This window comes from Misgurnus anguillicaudatus, chromosome 13 (assembly GCF_027580225.2).
Source record: "Misgurnus anguillicaudatus chromosome 13, ASM2758022v2, whole genome shotgun sequence".
Lineage (NCBI taxonomy): Eukaryota > Metazoa > Chordata > Actinopteri > Cypriniformes > Cobitidae > Misgurnus > Misgurnus anguillicaudatus.
The window spans coordinates 4,398,337-4,416,041 of NC_073349.2; the positions used below are offsets into that span (position 1 = coordinate 4,398,337).

General features: G+C 35.9%; 2 protein-coding genes across 3 annotated transcripts; one reads left to right on the forward strand and one right to left on the reverse strand.

Moving 5' to 3' along the window:
- Nucleotides 1–3,564: 3,564 nt before the first annotated feature.
- On the reverse strand, nt 3,565–8,697 carry LOC129431181 (UDP-glucuronosyltransferase 2C1). 2 transcript variants are annotated; one of them, XM_073874860.1, is made up of 6 exons: nt 8,428–8,697; nt 7,959–8,029; nt 6,748–6,879; nt 4,359–4,446; nt 4,065–4,284; nt 3,565–3,872 (listed from the first exon to the last, which is right to left on the reverse strand). In XM_073874860.1, exons 2-6 carry the CDS (start codon nt 8,010–8,012, stop codon nt 3,575–3,577), a joined length of 792 nt encoding a protein of 263 aa, XP_073730961.1. In that variant the 5' UTR covers nt 8,013–8,029; nt 8,428–8,697; the 3' UTR covers nt 3,565–3,574. The 2 variants fall into 2 exon arrangements, with proteins under 2 accessions (XP_073730961.1, XP_073730962.1); XM_073874861.1 differs by lacking the exon at nt 7,959–8,029 and having other exon boundaries at nt 8,428–8,696.
- A 6,051-nt stretch (nt 8,698–14,748) lies between these two features.
- Nucleotides 14,749–16,775, forward strand: LOC141369375 (uncharacterized). The gene is made up of 7 exons (XM_073875693.1): nt 14,749–14,868; nt 14,956–15,059; nt 15,203–15,309; nt 15,454–15,606; nt 15,893–16,432; nt 16,545–16,614; nt 16,701–16,775. The coding sequence occupies exons 1-7, from the start codon at nt 14,790–14,792 to the stop codon at nt 16,758–16,760; spliced, it is 1,113 nt and encodes a 370-aa protein (XP_073731794.1). The 5' UTR covers nt 14,749–14,789; the 3' UTR covers nt 16,761–16,775.
- The last annotated feature ends 930 nt before the right edge of the window (nt 16,776–17,705 follow it).

Sequence of the window (17,705 nt, forward strand, 5' to 3'; positions counted from 1 at the left end):
AATTAAATAAATGATCAATGTCCACATTTAAAAGCTGCGGTGCTTACCTGCAGTTCCACGGTGTTTTCGCGTTCTGATAAGAGATATTGCTCCAGAAAACAATTAGTGTTTACATTCCTCTTTCCAAGTGTCCACACGATGTGACAAGACATTTCTCCCATTAAGTTTAACGTAACATCCAAGAGCGCTGATCTTTAACGGAATAATAACTTCCGATTGGGATTCACAGACTGATTTACGAGCTAGTAAAATGAGACACACGGAGAGTGTTTAAAAACAGCGCGTCTGTGTTTGTCAGTGTGTGCGTGCAGTTTTTCCATTAAGAGATGAGCCTGCTTAGGACCTCCATTCACTAGGTGGCGGAATGATACGAAAGGTGAAGCGGTTACTGTGCCATTATCAGTACAATATCGCATAGCTCTTAGCCAATCAGATTCGAGAACCAGAAAGAACTGTTGTATAAATAAGCATATCACTTAGTAAAGCAGAAATTAAGGAAATAATCAGAGGGGTTATGATTAAGAAATGGCAAAAGATGTGTGATAGGGACATAAAGGGTCGGCATCGACAGTACACAACATACAAGAAGAATTTGGAAATTAAAGGAAAAAATTTGGAAGTAAAGTGGAGGACATAATAATATTGATTCATCATACAGCGCTTAATCAATCATTATTTATTATTGGTAAACATGAATCAAGTAATTGCAGTAACTGTTGTATACCAGAGACTGTGGAACATTATGAAAAAGAAAAAATGCTATTAATGTGTTGAATAATGAAAATATAACAATGACAATATTAGGGTATGCTCCAGCACTGTATAAACTCTGTAATGCACGTATTAATTATTTGAAAGCAATAGGTCTAATAAATAGAATTTGAAGATAACATGATGAAGTGTTTAATAGAATTTTTTAATTCTATTTATTCTATTATAAATATACTGTCAACAAACAAAATCATGCTCGACATTCCAGTCCAGTAGGAAATTTGACCAACATAGACAGAAATGGAAAGACTCAGATGCAAAAAATGACATTCATAATATTTTACAAGAGCAAGGAATGCAGGGGACAAAGAAGCAGATATCTTAATGATACTGGATTAAGTAGAAGAATTTAGGTTATTTATTTATTTTATTATTATAAGTATTCATTTTTTTTTTGGGGGGGGGGGTATTGTTGTTTTATGATGTTATGATTTAATGTGCTTTTTACCAAAGTCCATTAAAAAGAAGAAGAAGAGGAAGCAGTCCAGTAGGTATACGAAGCTTTTGAAGCTTCGAATCAATTGAACCAATTGCTTCGAAAATTGATTCAGTTTTTCGAAGCAGTTCGAAACATCACACACGCTGGCAACCCCTGCTGGTCAAAATAGTGTGAAAGCAGATATGTCCAAACATTTTACACTTTTTTTACAAAATAATAGCAAGATTTTTATTAAAATATGTTAAATTTAATTATTTAACTAGTTAAAAGTGTAGGTGTTTCTAGTTGTATTTAGGGCAAACAAACCATTATAACTGACTACCCTTTTAATTATGCACATTTTTGTCATTAAATCTGTCTATAAACAAAAAGTAGACAAAATGGTAGTGTTATAAGTCAGAAGGATGCACGTTTTATGAACTTTCATAATAAAACTGACCAGAGTTCACCTAAACTTATTAGACACTGGTCATGTGATCAACTCCCCCTAGTGGGGAACCATCGGATTTTCGAAACAGTTATGACGTAATGAAGCCTCGTTTGCTAAAATCACGTGACTTGGGCCAGTTTGAAACACGCTCCGAACCACTGATTCGAAACAAAAGATTCATAAATGTTTCGAAGCCTCATGAAGCAGTGCTTCGAAAACGACGAGATGGTCCTCACTGCGGAACACAACATCCAGGGGGCGGGGTTGGATCTAGATCCAACTCCTCCCACTTTATATACTTTGTTCCGCCAAATGAACCAGTATATTTGCGTTGTTGCAGCCCGCAATTAGTTCCAACCTGTGGTCGCCAACGTTTGCTCTTATCAATTTAAGTGTATGTTTGATTAATAATATAGTTGAGAAAGATTCATAATTGAGAAAGTATCACAGTTAGGTGTAAGGAGAGGTACGGACACGTTCCCGACAGTTTGATATCACTGAAGAGATTTATTTGTACATTATCCCACTTATAACACAGCTATTCCTATACGAGTAAATATAAAAACAAATTTATTTGATATCTTAGCAAATAAAAAAAGTAAACCATCTACGAGGGAAACATGTTTCCTAATGGCTGTTCAAAGTCCATACAAGATAAACATTCAATTTATTAATTTCTAAATAACATGCAATAACCTATATATTTTAATAATTATGCATATTTATACTGTATTCATTCATAGGTCTTAAACTGCATGTGGTAAGATTACTCATAGTAGGCTTAACCGAAATGTTTTACTCCAAATTTTTTGTATATTTTGAAATATATTTTAAAGCATTTATATTCACGCTGCATTGGAAGAAATACTTTACAAACCTGTAAACAACAGGGTTAAAAAGGTTATAATTTAATATATTTTCAACTGCAAAAAACATACTTCTAATTTTATATTTTATACATAGGCTACTTATACACTTTATACAAAGTTTTATATTTTGGCCAGGAAAAATATACTTTTTGTCGTATGGGTTGTAAAATTAGAAATGCATTTGTATATGAAGGTAAAAAATAAATATTTTTAAAATCAAAAATATATTTAATTAAGCTTTACTTTCTACAAAAAAATGTATTTAGCATACCTTTTTTTGCCATATGGGGTCATATCATAATTACAATATTTTCAACAAAATGAATGCACTTTTGTTGTGTGCCACGTTTGTAACTTAGATGAGCAATTTATAACCTGTTTCACCTTCCATCATACATTTTTTACTAGTTGTATATATATTTATATTTATAAACCTGTAGCATCTCCCAAAACGTCATCTTTACTCAGCATTACACGTGTTGAACACTGCTGTCCTTTATTTTTAACGTGAAAAGGGTTTTAAAACAACCTTCTACCCCATCTTTCCTTTTGATTTTTCTGTTACACTGACAAAAACTTTGATCTTGGCATTGTAAGCAACTTTTAAAAATAGGTTTTTATAAAAATATTAGTGGAACAGCATCTTTATTTAAGCTCAAAGCATATCGGACACCTGTGAACTCTGGTGCCCCCCTACGGGGGCCCGGACCCCGGGTTGGGAACCACTGGTCTAACCTACTGTTTGTCAGATTTGCTATATAGCCAAACCCTCTTTATAATCACATACAGTGCACTTTAACAAAAACAGACATATTTTTATAATACACTGATGCCAAACACAGTTTTACTAAATCCCATTATTTCAAAAATGTTTAATATTTTACAAAATTAAATACAGTTTTGAGAAGTTAATTTATACACATTATTTACATTACTTACTGTTATTATTTGTATAATTTCTTGCTCTTTCCATTTACACTTACGAGTATAAACAAAATCAACTCTGGACAATCAACATAAATCAACATTCTGTAGAAAAGTGAAGACAATCTTGATACTCTTTATTCACTCTTTTTTATTTTTCTTCGCTTTACGATTAGGAACCGTCCTCCTGAAACACTTACAGAAAATAAAACAACATGTTTTGATGAAAATAAAGATGATTAGAGCCGTTATTGTGAGTAAAAAGGCTATAACGTCCAGTAGGTAATACTGATACCAGCTCAGTTCATGTGCCTGAACTCGCAGGTGTTTAGCGCCTTTATTACGCATCACAAACTCGATCCAGAACACCGCCTGGTCCAGAGGCTTCATCGGCTGATCGTGATGAATTCTGGAGAGCTTCATGATGCTCTCCTTATACCTTATTTAAAAGACAAAAATAAATTAACATCATCATATAACCATCACTTTTCAATTTACAAATTTTATTTGTATGTGTGTTCAGTGGAAATTCAAACCCATTATTTTTTTGAGCTACTGATGCAATCCAAAGACTTTTGCTATTTGCATAAGTTTTTTTGAAAGACTAAACCAGTGTTCATATATAACTTATGTTGGATTATTTATGACAGTCTTAAGGGCCTCCACTAAGTCTTTGGAAGTCATGTCGTTGATGTCGAGGAAAACTGCAGCTCCTTTGGTTTTCATATGGACAAGGTTATCTGGCTGGTCAGCAAACAGCGGTAAACCCACCATAGGCACACCGTGATAAATCGCCTCGTAGAGTCCATTTGTACCACCGTGAGTAATGAAGGCCTTTGTTTTTGGATGTCCTACAAGATGAAAAATCTTTAACTGTCTGTGAAGTAACAAAAGTAAAGTGACCACATGACGACACTTTTCTTACCGAGTAAATCATTCTGTGGGATCCAGTCATAGAGTTTTGTGTTTGGAGCAAGAGTTTCGGGAGTTTTCCCGCTGTAACGCCAAATTACCTGCGCACATATACACACAGTGAACTTAGTAGTTGCACTTGAGCAATAGATTTATTGGACACAATAATTAATAAGGTAATTTAATTGTCATCCACATCCCTATCTCTGAGTTTATAAAAGGGGATTCATGCAAAAGTCATTCGGCACTTTCTTTTCAAGCACCATATGGTCACGCGCTTTGCTTTTATTTTGCACCAGAGATGCTAATTTCTTTGCGAGCATTTTAAACATTGACATCTTCATTACTGAAATTATGAGATGTTTCATCTCTCTTCTACAGCGAATGGGAGCTGATATAAATAAAGAGAAGAAAATCATGAAAACGTTTAAAATGTTTATTATCAGCAGCAACAAGTGCTAAATACAATTATAAATGTATTCAATTAAAGAACAGTGTTTCCTATACAGTACATATAATCAAGTATCCAGGTCATGTGAATGATTTAACCACATCACGTGCAGCCCATTTTGAGGGGTTTCGAATTATAAACTTACACATCCACCAAAAATGTATCTTCATCCGAATGCATGAGTTTCATCGTCTAGGAGGCATGCAAATATATTTTTACAGACATCCTCAAGAGAAACAATTACCATCCGAATAAGGTTTTAGTTGTTTAATTCAACCATGACTGTAACTAAAAGCACTTTTTATGTGCTTTTGAAGCATTTACAATTTAAACATACTTCAAAAGCACTTTTTGCATGAAATGTCCTGATTAACAAAATAATGTTTTATTATTAATATTACTTACGCTTAAAATAGTTTATACACTTTCAAAAAATGTTGATTAAACTTAAAAAAGTAAGTAACTTGCCTTAACATTTTTAGTTAAATATTAGTTTAGTTAAATATTAGTTATATATATATATATATGTGTATATATGTGTGTATATGTGTGTGTGTATGTGTATATATATATATATATATATATATATATATATATATATATATATATATATATATATATATATATATTTTTTTTTTTTTTTTTTTTTTTTTTTTTCAGTTGTGCACACAAAAGTTTAGCTCTCAGAAGTACAAACATACAAACTATAATATCAAAAATGCACGTATCTTAAATGTGACCATTGCGTATATAATTTTTATTTTTCAATTATCTTTTTATTATTGTTATTTTTCATTATTGTGTTTTATTTGGTTAGTTTAATTAATTTGGTGGGGAGTGTAATTTTGGGGGAAAGTTGATTGTATAATGTATTTTTTCAAATTTTGGAAAAATTGATAAATAATAAAAAATGCATTTATGTGCATTTATGTCATTGTGTTAGCATGTATAGTGTTGATCATGTTTAGTGTGTTCTTTTATCTGAAGTTTATTATTCTGTATTACTATTTTATGACTGTTTTACAAAATTAAAGGGGCAGGGGTTAACGATATTTCATGTATTCTGACTTATTAACACAGTTAAAGAGTATTTCTGGGCCGAAGTCACTCCTCATCTTTCCTATAAGTTTCTGAAGTTTTTTTCAAACATGGTTAACTGCTACGTATCATAGACCCCTTATTCCTTTTATGGGCACTTCCCCTGGAAAAGCACGCCCACACGTCAATCAGAGTGAAAACGAGGACGCTCATTAGCATTGATCCTTCAAGCAGAAGTCACAAGCATCACTGCACACAACAGCTTTGTTATATATCAAGAATTAACAATAGCACGATGACAAAGTGTGTTTTGAAAGTTAGGAGAAGAAAACCTTATTTAGCTTTCCAGGTAACCCCGTCTTAAGACAACAGTGGATGCAGTTTGTTTTTGCGAAGGTAATTGTGAATGTGTTTATGTTTGTGTTATGTATGTATTGCTTTACAAACAAGGCCCAGTTCAACACCGGATTTGCCAATCGTTACAGGCTTTTCAATAAAAATCTAATCTCAAGTGTTTTGTTTGCAATCGAAGTGCATATAATGTAAACAACACAAACATATAGCTGTGCTTTTCTCCTAACTCGTAACAAGAATTTTGCCTTTTTTCAGAAAAACCTGAAAGGCTGTTCTGTCTTTTATAAATCTGACAACACGAAAGACTCTTTTGACATATAAAGGACACAATACTCTTCTATAACTGAAACTTCTATAATAGAAACTGTGTGCGTTATGTGAACTTTAACAAGATTTAATATCCTCATAAATACATAAAACTGGTCTGGTACTTTGTGTTTAAACCTTGTACCTTTGTGTTCTTGTCAGATTTCAGTATTTGTGTGATTTTTAAATCCATACAGACAAGAGTGGTAAAAGAGTGAGAGCTCACTGCTGGTATAATAAAATAGTTACACACCTTTTGTGGGATCTGACCGAGAGCAGAAGCGATCATGTTGGCTCTGTTCATTGTCAAGTTATTGACCATTGAACCTAATGAAAACACGACGATGCCATGATCTCCTGAGCTCTGGACAAACTCTTCTAGTTCCTAAAAACACACAAATAAACTAATTCATCAATACATTCAAGAACATTGTAGTCATGTTATTATATGATGCAAAGTGTGACTGAATTGAAGATGCTAATATGTAGCGTATTTCTTTATTACAACATAATTTGCATAGTTACATTTGTGTCACCGTTTTTCTAAAAGTGACTGTAGTCTATTTAAAGTCACAATGAAACTGAAATTAAAAACTTTTTTTAATATTGTGGTATTTTTTCAAACGACGTGAGCTTCATTTCTTTTTAAAAATGAATGTGCGCTCATAATCTTTAAAAACGCTCCTCGAAACGATATCTCTTTACTTCGAGTCACAAGCTATGGTACGAGAGCAACATGGCCCAACTTCTACGATCCAATCAGTTCTCCCTGGACAAATTCAAGTCCCGCCCTACTTTTTTTCTCATTTCAGAAGCTGTTTCACTCGGATATACTTCACGACAGGGAAAAAAAAGACAATTGCTACTTCCGTTTCATTGTGACTTTTATTATTTTGTTTTTGTTTATTTGTTGATCACAAAGTATTAGATGAGGAAAACTAGGATTCTGTGTGTATTCCGCGCCGCCATTGTTGAATGAGGGGCTGTGATTGGTTGAGCGGATTTATTGCATTCTGCAGAAGAAGGGGAGTGGCATTTAGTGCATTTTGGGAAAAAAAGATGACAGAATAACACGGCGGATATGGTATTTTGCGTGAAATTAAGAATTTACTTTTAAATACTTACCTGATACAATACAGATTTTGGCGGTTAATTGGCGTTTATCATGTTTTGGAACCAAACTCTTCATTTATTCTTTTGCAATTTTTTGCTCAATACTTCATTTTTCTTTTGCAAAACTTTATTTTGCTTTGCAATATTTTTTTTTTCAAATATATACGCTGCTATTTTGATTCCATGGATGAAATGTTACAATGGTTAACTGGCGTTTCTATCTAGCATTTTCTGAAATAAGTCAACACTACATAGTACATGATGTATATCGATTCAAAACTACTCTGCCCACCAAAGCATGTAGAAGAAACTATTTCAGAAAAAAAACATTTGCCGATTATAACAAAATACTTGTTTATTTTGAATGTGGTCGCTCAGGAATGGACTCCAGATTGCAGTCCTCATCTGTGTCAGCTGAAGCCCTTTTTACATCACGAGAAGAAAACACACACAGCAAAAAAAAAAGATTTTAGTTTGAGTCAAAAGTTAGAGACATACAACTATTTGTATTAGAAACTATGATGTAATATACATGAACATATATATATTTATAATTACAAATGCCTTATGTTTGCTAAATAACTTATGCTTATAATGCTCAGCATTGCTGATAATACTCATATTTCTCCCACATATCTTATTTTCTTGTTTTTAGTTTTTATATTCTATCCATCAGATTCATATCACGCATTTACATAACATGTCATGGAAAAATGAACACATGTAAATCTCGTGTCTTAGTCATTTATTTTACAATCCAAAACAGCTAACATGAAACAAAAACTGTAAATGCATGATGAACATGACAAGACAAACTTACTGTATCTGAGCAGCAGCTCCACTGCTCAATGCATCTCTGGTGACGCGTCTTTATTTTGATACAGTCTGGTCTTTTTGCACCTCGCTCGTGCTCCTCATCACCTTCTCCAAAACAAAAAAGTAATCTGCAATCGACGATCCAAAACGGAGATATTTATATCTAAACCTTATCGTTTCTTTAAGCTCTGTATAACTAGCCATAGCCGCTAGCATAACAGCATTTGGTTGCGCAAGCGTACGTGTGTTTGGGCAGATCTGCGCAGACGCACATTTTACCGACACAAACCAATCAAACTGAATCCTTGTAATCGTTTATAATGATGATTGGTTACTATCCCCATCAATCAAAACTTTGTTGGCTAGGCATTGGCTGGCTTTATTTTGGCTTCATCCAGTCAACACCTAAGGAACGCTAAATGACAGCTCGCTTACCCAATGATGCACTCCCTGGGCATTTTAAATTCTCAAACCTTATATGATTGGACAAAACAGAAAAAGGCGGTGTCATTTTTTCGGGGAAGAAATTAACGGAGTAGAAATAGATTACTTTTCAAGAATCGATATTTCATTGAAAATTAACTTTTTTTTTATTGAAAATGAACATGATCGATCATACTAACCGGAAGCGCGCATGTAAACAAAGGCGGATCTTTTGGCATTTGTCCCTATTTTTCGTTGTTTTGGATTAAAATTGCGGGATGCATTTTAAAGAGTGGACACTTACTGGTGTTGAGATGATATGTAAGTACTGTCCATATTAATATGCGGTCCGTCTGCATTTCATTTAATCCTTTCCACTCCAGTGTATTATGAAAAAACAAGATATGAACATGAACATGAAGTACAGAAACCCATAGATAGGCTACGCCCCTATGGCCCGCCCACGGGCCTGTGCGGGTTACGTTTAAATAATTGTGAATGAATAGTTTCATAGTTAACTATTTATGCTGTGAGATTTTATTTTAAGATTTTTAAAGTGTATCTGACACATGGATGGGTGTCTCTGGGCTAATATGCCCCGGCTATCCACCGACTTAACAACCTGGCCTGAGATAAAACCTGAAAGCGTGTGTCTCACTTTTGTTTTAAGTGTTATTTGCAGTTTTAATATTTTTATAAGATTTTCTGAGATAAGCTTGATCTCTATTTGAAGTTTGCTTTTGCACACGCCACCATTTTAGAAATGCGTTGAAGTACACAGATAGTATCGCGAGAAGATGACGTACACGCGCACTCAACTGCATCTCTCTTAAACAAAAATTCACAAATTACATCAACACCAATAATTGTCACTAGACTTGCTGATATAATTGAAACAATAATTAATTTAGATTTAACTGGATTTGTAAATTTGTGAAAGACCACAGCGTATTATATGTCAATGTGCGTCAATATTGTGTCAATTATTTATTTAACCATTTCTTATTAATTATGCAACTTAAACTTGAAACAGATGCGAATAATGACATTAGACACTGAAAAGCTATTGATAAACTTTTAAGTAAATGTACAAAGCACATCGTTTAAATTAAACATTTATTAAATTATTTAATTTAATTTATAATATATGTAATAAATAATAAATATTAAAGTAATGTATCTAATGAAATTTATTAAATCATTAACTGTCACATCATCTTCAGGCTTCAAATACTTTTTGCTCCCGGATTTCTAATTAGTTTACAAGCTATGGCGTCACTTAATTCTGCAGGCAGCTATGTGAGACTGATATGATGTCTGTTCAGGAGACAATATCGCACCAAACTTGCACAATTTCTTAAGGTTCATGTTTAGTACGAGGAATAGTGATCTGAAATAAAGTTTACCAAAATAATATTAAGGATAATCTCTTTTTGTTTATATTTTTGCCCATTTTACCTTTTATTTAAACAGTGATAGAGGAGAGGACAGGGAGGAGAGAGGGGTCGCCGAAAGTGCGAAAGCACCACATGTCGGAGCGCTGCCCAATAATAACTTCATCGGCTCCGACGAATATAAAAAAATGTTTATTTCTTTTTGTGAAATAGAAAATACAGAAAACATGAAGCCTACACGTTACACTAAATTAACTGTTTAATAACACTCCCTCTTAATTTATTTATTTATTTACTTCTTATCACTTTTATTATTTTATTAGTAGCCTATATTATTTTCTTTTGTGGTTTTAATGTAATTATATTTTATATTGTTTACTTATATTAATTGCGGGTTGTAGAGCTTGAAATATGTATAAGTGTATTTTAATTCTTTTTTTAAATGTAAGTACAAATGTACACAAAATATATATTTTTTAAATGTTAATTTGTGTAAAGTTTTAAATCGAAAGTCATAATAAACAAGCATTAAATGAGGTGTAATGTACATATTGTTACACGTATGTCATTTACAACATTTATACAGTTATTTAAATGCATGCTGGTGACAGTTTTACCTAAATTTTAATTATTCTTTTTAAAAGCTCAGACTAAAATGTATATCCGTTTAAATCTTTCAATATTTCTCTGTGTGTTTGCTACCTTAATTAATTTCGAAACACTTTAAACTTTAAAGTTTGTAAACTGATTTGTCTATAATAAAAACAAATGTTAATGTGTAAAACAGTTTGAATCGGTTTGAATGAATGAAATGCGAGAATCTATTCATAGACGGACATTTGCCGCCTTAAAATATGTTACATTTAAAGTCATAAGAATCCAATTTTTATTTAATGTTAAAACCAAGCACACTAATACAATATTAAACATTCCTTTTTGCGAACAAAATATATGGCGATTTATTTATTGAAGTCAACACAAATAGCAAATAATACTGAAAGGGCGTGTAAATATTAAATTATTAATACGATAATATTTAAAAAGATGTGATCATTTACTTTTCAAATGTTATAACAAAATATCTAAAGGGCGCTTTATGAAAAATATTAATTCTTTTAATATCCGTGTTTACTATTGGACTGAAGAGAATTTTATTGTTGAAGACTTTTTATCTGATATAGAAAAGATAGACAATTCCCGATATTCATAAAGCAATTATAAAAAATGATATATATGTGTGTGTGTTTGTGTTTATGGTTTCCATGGTTTAACTACAGTTAACAATTTTTAATGTTCGTACGGTGACGCTGTAATGCAGTGATTATTACGTCAAGTTTCAGAGGCTATAAAAGACAGCACGCGCTTCATTATTTCGTGGGTTTTCAGTTCGGCGTGTTTTGGTTCTTGTTCACAAGTCCAAGGCGATTTTCTGTGTTTTTCCTGGTTGTTTGTTTGTCTTTGTGTGTTTTGTTCGTCATGTTTCCCGTCTTTGTTATTGACAGAGGATCACGACGATTCCCTTCAGCGGAAGAGCTTTCTGCTGCTTTGAATAACGGGTCGACTCTCCTGTTTGTTAAGGAGAATCGGCCCGTTGTTGCAATCAGCAGACCTCTATCTGCTCCTGAGTTCACTGAGCCCTCCGTCCCTGTGTCACAGGAGGAGGCGCTCAGTGAACCGGGCAGTCCGCATGAGGGAAACACAGTGGATGCTGAGGTTTCGGTGAGGCCGTTATCAACAGCAGAGGAAGCCTGTAAGTTCATACATATTCACCTCTGTAATAGTCCAACAATATCTGTGACTGATGTACAAACAAAAAACACTGAGTGAAATGTGTGAGAGAGAGACACTGTTAGCCAAAGGACTTTTTAATGATTAATACTATTCCCTTATGAATACTGATCGTTTTGTTTTTTCAGTTAATTCACCTTTTTTAATAATTATTTGAAGTTTTAAAGTGTTTTGCTGTCCTTCACCACCATATGACACTGAATCTCAGATTGACAATCCTGGATGATATGCTGGATTAAAGGATGATCCTTGAATCCTTAATTCTTATCTGTTCTTTTCACTTACAGGTCCAGAGGAGAAGGCCATGGTCAAGGTTGAAGACACTGAGGAGGAGGCGTCTTCATCTGATCATGTGCTTTCTCCAGTGTCTGGTTCAGGCTCTGTCACCAGCTCTCTTACTGAAGGGTAACATAAGACTTACACAGCATACAAACTCTTTGTAATAGATGTTTGTACTCATGTGTCTAACCTGACTTATTGTTTTGATATATTTGTCGGATCAGGAGTTCCTCTGTTGTGGACGACGAGCCTCCACTCAGCATCCAACCAGTGCTGTCGCTGCCGTGGATCGGTGGGGTGGTCCCCATAGAGGACATGAAGCCACCAGCTCCCACGAAAGGTGTGAACGCACTTGATTTAGTATATTTGTGAACATTATTTTGTTGTCATCAAGTTGTTTAATTTAACCTCTTTGCTTTGTTCCCATAAGGTTTTCCAGTTTGGAAAGACCTAGGGGACACGGTGGACCTTCATGTCGCTCATGAGGAGACCACACCACCATCCTCCACTCAGGCAGCCGACACACATCAGGTGAGATTCTGTCTGCTTGTCTCATCTTCAGAGAGTTTTTATAGAGAGGAATTATGTAATCGCAAAATTAAAACATCACATTTCAATACCAGCCCGAGTTATTAACAGTAACTAACACATAACCTAACTGATGATGATGTGATTTCTAGGGCGATGCTCTCAGCTCTGTGATGTCTGAATTGACACCAGCTGATCGAGCCGCCGCTCCCCCATCTCCTGCGTTATCAACAGCAGAGGAAGCCTGTAAGTTCAGACATTTTCACCTGTAATCTGTCCAACAATATCTGTGACTGATGTTCAAACAAAAAACACTGAGTGAAATGTGTGAGAGATAGAGAGACACTGTTAGCCAAAGGACTTTTTAATGATTAATACTATTACCATGTGTAACCTGATCATTATTTTTTGCAGTTAATTTATATATTTTTTGAAAATAATAATTATTTGAAGTTTTGAAGTGTTTTGCTGTCCTTCACCATATGACACTGAATCTCAGATTGACAATCCTGGATGATATGCTGGATTAAAGGATTGATCCTTAATTCTTATCTGTTCTTTTCTCTTACAGGTCCAGAGGAGAAGGCCATGGTCAAGGTTGAAGACACTGAGGAGGAGGCGTCTTCATCTGATCATGTGCTTTCTCCAGTGTCTGGTTCAGGCTCTGACACCAGCTCTCTTACTGAAGGGTAACATAAGACTTACACAGCATAAAAACTCTTTCTGTACTCACGTGTCCATTTGCAAGATTTTATTTTTTAGCTCTAATTTACTGATTTATTGTTTTGATATATCTGTCAGGAGTTCCTCTGTTGTTGCCGACTGGAGTGAGGTTGAGCCCCTTAGCATGGCACCAGTGCTGTCTCTGCCTTGGGTCGGTGAGGTGGTCCCCATAGACGACATGAAGCCACCAGCTCCCACGAAAGGTGTGAACGCACTTGATTTAGTATATTTGTGAAAATTATTTTCTTGTCATCAAGTTGTTTAATTTAACCTCTTTGCTTTGTTCCCATAAGGTTTTCCAGTTTGGAAAGACCTAGGGGACACGGTGGACCTTCCATGTCGCTCATGAGGAGACCACACCACCATCGACACAGGCAGCCGACACACATCAGGTGAGATTCTGTCTGCTTATCTCATCTTCAGAGAGATTTTATAGAGAGGAATTATGTAATCGCTAAATTAAAACATCACATTTCAATACCAGCCCGAGTTATTAACAGTAACTAACACATAACCTAACTGATGATGATGTGATTTCTAGGGTGATGCTCTCAGCTCTGTGATGTCTGAATTGACACCAGCTGATCGAGCCGCCGCTCCCCCATCTCCTGCGTTATCAACAGCAGAGGAAGCCTGTAAGTTCAGACATTTTCACCTGTAATCTGTCCAACAATATCTGTGACTGATGTTTAAACAAAAAACACTGAGTGAAATGTGTGAGCGATAGAGACACTGTTAGCCAAAGGACTTTTTAATGATTAATACTATTCCCATGTGTAACCTGATCATTATTTTTTGCAGTTAATTGAAATTTTTTTTAAATAATAATTATTTGAAGTTTCGAAGTGTTTTGCTGTCCTTCACCATATGACACTGAATCTCAGATTGACAATCCTGGATGATATGCTGGATTAAAGGATGATCCTTGAATCCTTAATTCTTATCTGTTCTTTTCTCTTACAGGTCCAGAGGAGAAGGCCATGGTCAAGGTTGAAGACACTGAGGAGGAGGCGTCAGAGTCTTCTCCTGATCATGTGCTTTCTCCAGTGTCTGGTTCAGGCTCTGTCACCAGCTCTCTTACTGAAGGGTAACATAAGACTTACACAGCATAAAAACTCTTTGTAATAGATGTTTGTACTCGTGTGTCTAACCGGACTTATTGTTTTGATATATTTGTCGGATCAGGAGTTCCTCTGTTGTTGATGACTGGAGTGAGGTTGAGCCCCTCAGCATGGAACCAGTGCTGTCTCTGCCGTGGATCGGTGAGGTGGTCTCCAGAGATGAAATGAAGCCACCGGCCCCCGTGAAAGGTGTGAACGCACTTGATTTAGTATATTTGTGAAAATAATTTTGTTGTCATCAAGTTTTTTCATTTAACCTCTTTGCTTCATTCTCAGAAGGTTTTCCAGAATGGAAAGACCTCTGGTACACGGTGGACTTCAGTGCATCTCGTAAGGAGACCACCACACCACCATCCACAAGTGCAGGCGGCCCACATCAGGTGAGATTCTGTCTGTTTGTCTCATTTTCAGAGAGTTTTTATAGAGAGGAATTAACGTAATCACTAAAGTAAAACATCACATTTCAATATCAGCCAGAGTGTTTAACAGTAACTAACACATAACCTGATGATGTGATTTCTAGGAGAACATCAAGGACCACGAGACTAAAGATCTCAAGGCGAGGGCGGAGATTTTAGTCTTTGATGTGGTCCGTTTCTCCGGATGTGGTTATGTTTCTGCAGAATTCCGGTAAGGACTCACAGATCTTCAGTTGTTTTGTTGCAGTAACATTTTTGTGTTTTGACATCCAGCGATTAAGTCACGCTGATCAGATGCCTAATTAATTGTTAGAGAGCCGAGATAGTTTACAATGATAATTTTTCTCCCATGCAGATTTAAGGTAGGGCGAGCATTGGTGGACTTTGCCCTGACCTCTGAGGAGGCATGTAGTCTCGTGAGGAAGACTTTGGACCGGGAGATGCTCCGTCTTCGTAAAGAAGAGAGTTCGCCCCAGAAATTGATTCACCTTTACAGGTTCATAAAGAGGTATGAAGATCTTTCTCCTGCCACATCTGTCAAGAATGTTTTTCAGTTGGCAAACAATGATGATAACAAAAGCGAATCAGTACATTAGAAGTCATACATTTCAGATTGATGCTGCGCTTAAAGAGAATCTTATTATTGTATTCAATTTGGGCAAATGTATTCTTCCAGTTGTTATAGGTTTAGTTACAGTATGTTAGTTTGCCTGTATGCAGAAATAAACAGCAATTGCTTAAGCACTGAAATCATTGCAGAAACGGTACTCACAGTTTTTCCTATGCGTTCCTAGGTATCCCATGATTTTTGTAGGCATGAAGTGCCAACTTTCTTCATGGGTCCTCGAGGATCTTTATGATTCAGACCTCTCTTCAGAGGATGAATCTGATGAGGTTGTACCTGCTGCTGCCCCTGCTCCTGCTGACCCTCCAGCAGTGATCCTTCCCTCTCCTCCTCCTGCACCTGCACCTGCTCCTGCTGACCCTCCAGCAGTGATCCTTCCCTCTCCTCCTCCTGCACCTGCTCCTGCTGACCCTCCAGCAGTGATCCTTCCCTCTCCTCCTCCTGCACCTGCACCTGCTCCTGCTGACCCTCCAGCAGTGATCCTTCCCTCTCCTCCTCCTGCACCTGCTCCTGCTGACCCTCCAGCAGTGATCCTTCCCTCTCCTCCTCCTGCACCTGCTCCTGCTGACCCTCCAGCAGTGATCCTTCCCTCTCCTCCTCCTGCACCTGCACCTGCTCCTGCTGACCCTCCAGCAGTGATCCTTCCCTCGCCACCTCCTGCTCCTGCTGACCCTCCAGCAGGGGTTCCACCCTCCCCTAGTGTGTCTCAGTAAGTTAAACAAATTCTGTCACTTTTTATCTGTTACTATTATAATATTACAATAAGCTGCTGGCAAATGTTTGCAGAAACAGTTCTTAAAAATATTTAAATGTGTTTTTAGACCTTCACCTCCAGATGGATCGACTGCTCCGGTTGAGACGCCTCAGCCCCAGATGCCTCCATCCTCTCAGGTAGATTGTGAACATTATTAGTGCCAATTTTATTGAAAAAGTAGTTTCATGTAAATGTTTTAAACCTTTTATTGTTTTACTTACAGCAAACTAGTGCAGACAAGGTGGAGGATAAGAAGGTGGAGACTAGTTTACCATCTCCGTAAGTTTGTCAAAGTCTCTCTAAGTTCATCTGTTACCAATCTAGTATTATGTTTAGCTATGTTTTTAAATCTTTAACAGTAAACTTAATATTTTATTGTTTAAATGTTTGCAGAAACAATTCTTAACAATATATTTAAATGTGTTTTTAGACCTTCACCTCCGGATGGGTCAACCGCTCCGGTTGCACCTCCTCAGCCCCAAACGCCTCCATCCTCTCAGGTAGATTGTGAACATTATTAGTGTCAATATTAATGATAAAGAAGTTTCATGTAAATGTTTTAAATCTGATTGTTTTACTTACAGCAAAATAAAGCTGATGAGATGGAGGACATGGAGGTGGAGACTAGTTTACCATCTCCGTAAGTTTATAAAAGTTTCTCTAAACTCATCTGTAACCAGTCTAGTATTACCTTTAGCTGTGTTTTTAAATCTTTAACAGTAAACTTAATATTTTATTGTTTGAATGTTTGCAGAAACAGTTCTTAACAATATATATAAATGTGTTTTTAGACCTTCACCTCCAGATGGCTCAACCGCTCCGGTTGCGTCTCCTCAGACGCCTCCTCAGCCCCAAATGCCTCCTCAGCCCCAAACGCCTCCATCCTCTCAGGTAGATTGTGAACATTATTAGTGTTAATATTAATGAAAAAGTAGTTTCCTGTAAATGTTTTAAATATAATTGTTTTACTTACAGCAAACTAGTGCAGACAAGGTGGAGGACATGGAGGTGGAGACTAGTTTACCATCTCCGTAAGTTTATAAAAGTTTCTCTAAATGCATCTGTAACCAGTCTAGTATTACCTTTAGCTGTGTTTTTAGGTCTTCTTCAGTAAACTTAATATTTTATTGTTTGAATGTTTGCAGAAACAGTTCTTAACAATATATTTAAATGTGTTTTTAGACCTCCATCTCCAGATGGGTCAACCGCTCCGGTTGCACCTCCTCCC

Coding starts and splice junctions, on each gene's coding strand:
- LOC129431181 (XM_073874860.1), bottom strand. CDS start 8,012: ATGAGGACTGCAATCTGGAGTCCATTCCTGAGCGACCACATTCAAAAT. Junction 6,880..7,958: donor ACCACATTCAAAATAAACAA/GTATTTTGTTAT, acceptor GTGTGTTTTTAG/GAACTAGAAGAGTTTGTCCA. Junction 4,447..6,747: donor TCGGTCAGATCCCACAAAAG/GTGTGTAACTAT, acceptor ATATGTGCGCAG/GTAATTTGGCGTTACAGCGG.
- LOC141369375 (XM_073875693.1), top strand. CDS start 14,790: ATGGAACCAGTGCTGTCTCTGCCGTGGATCGGTGAGGTGGTCTCCAGA. Junction 15,607..15,892: donor CTTTACAGGTTCATAAAGAG/GTATGAAGATCT, acceptor ATGCGTTCCTAG/GTATCCCATGATTTTTGTAG. Junction 16,433..16,544: donor CCCTCCCCTAGTGTGTCTCA/GTAAGTTAAACA, acceptor ATGTGTTTTTAG/ACCTTCACCTCCAGATGGAT.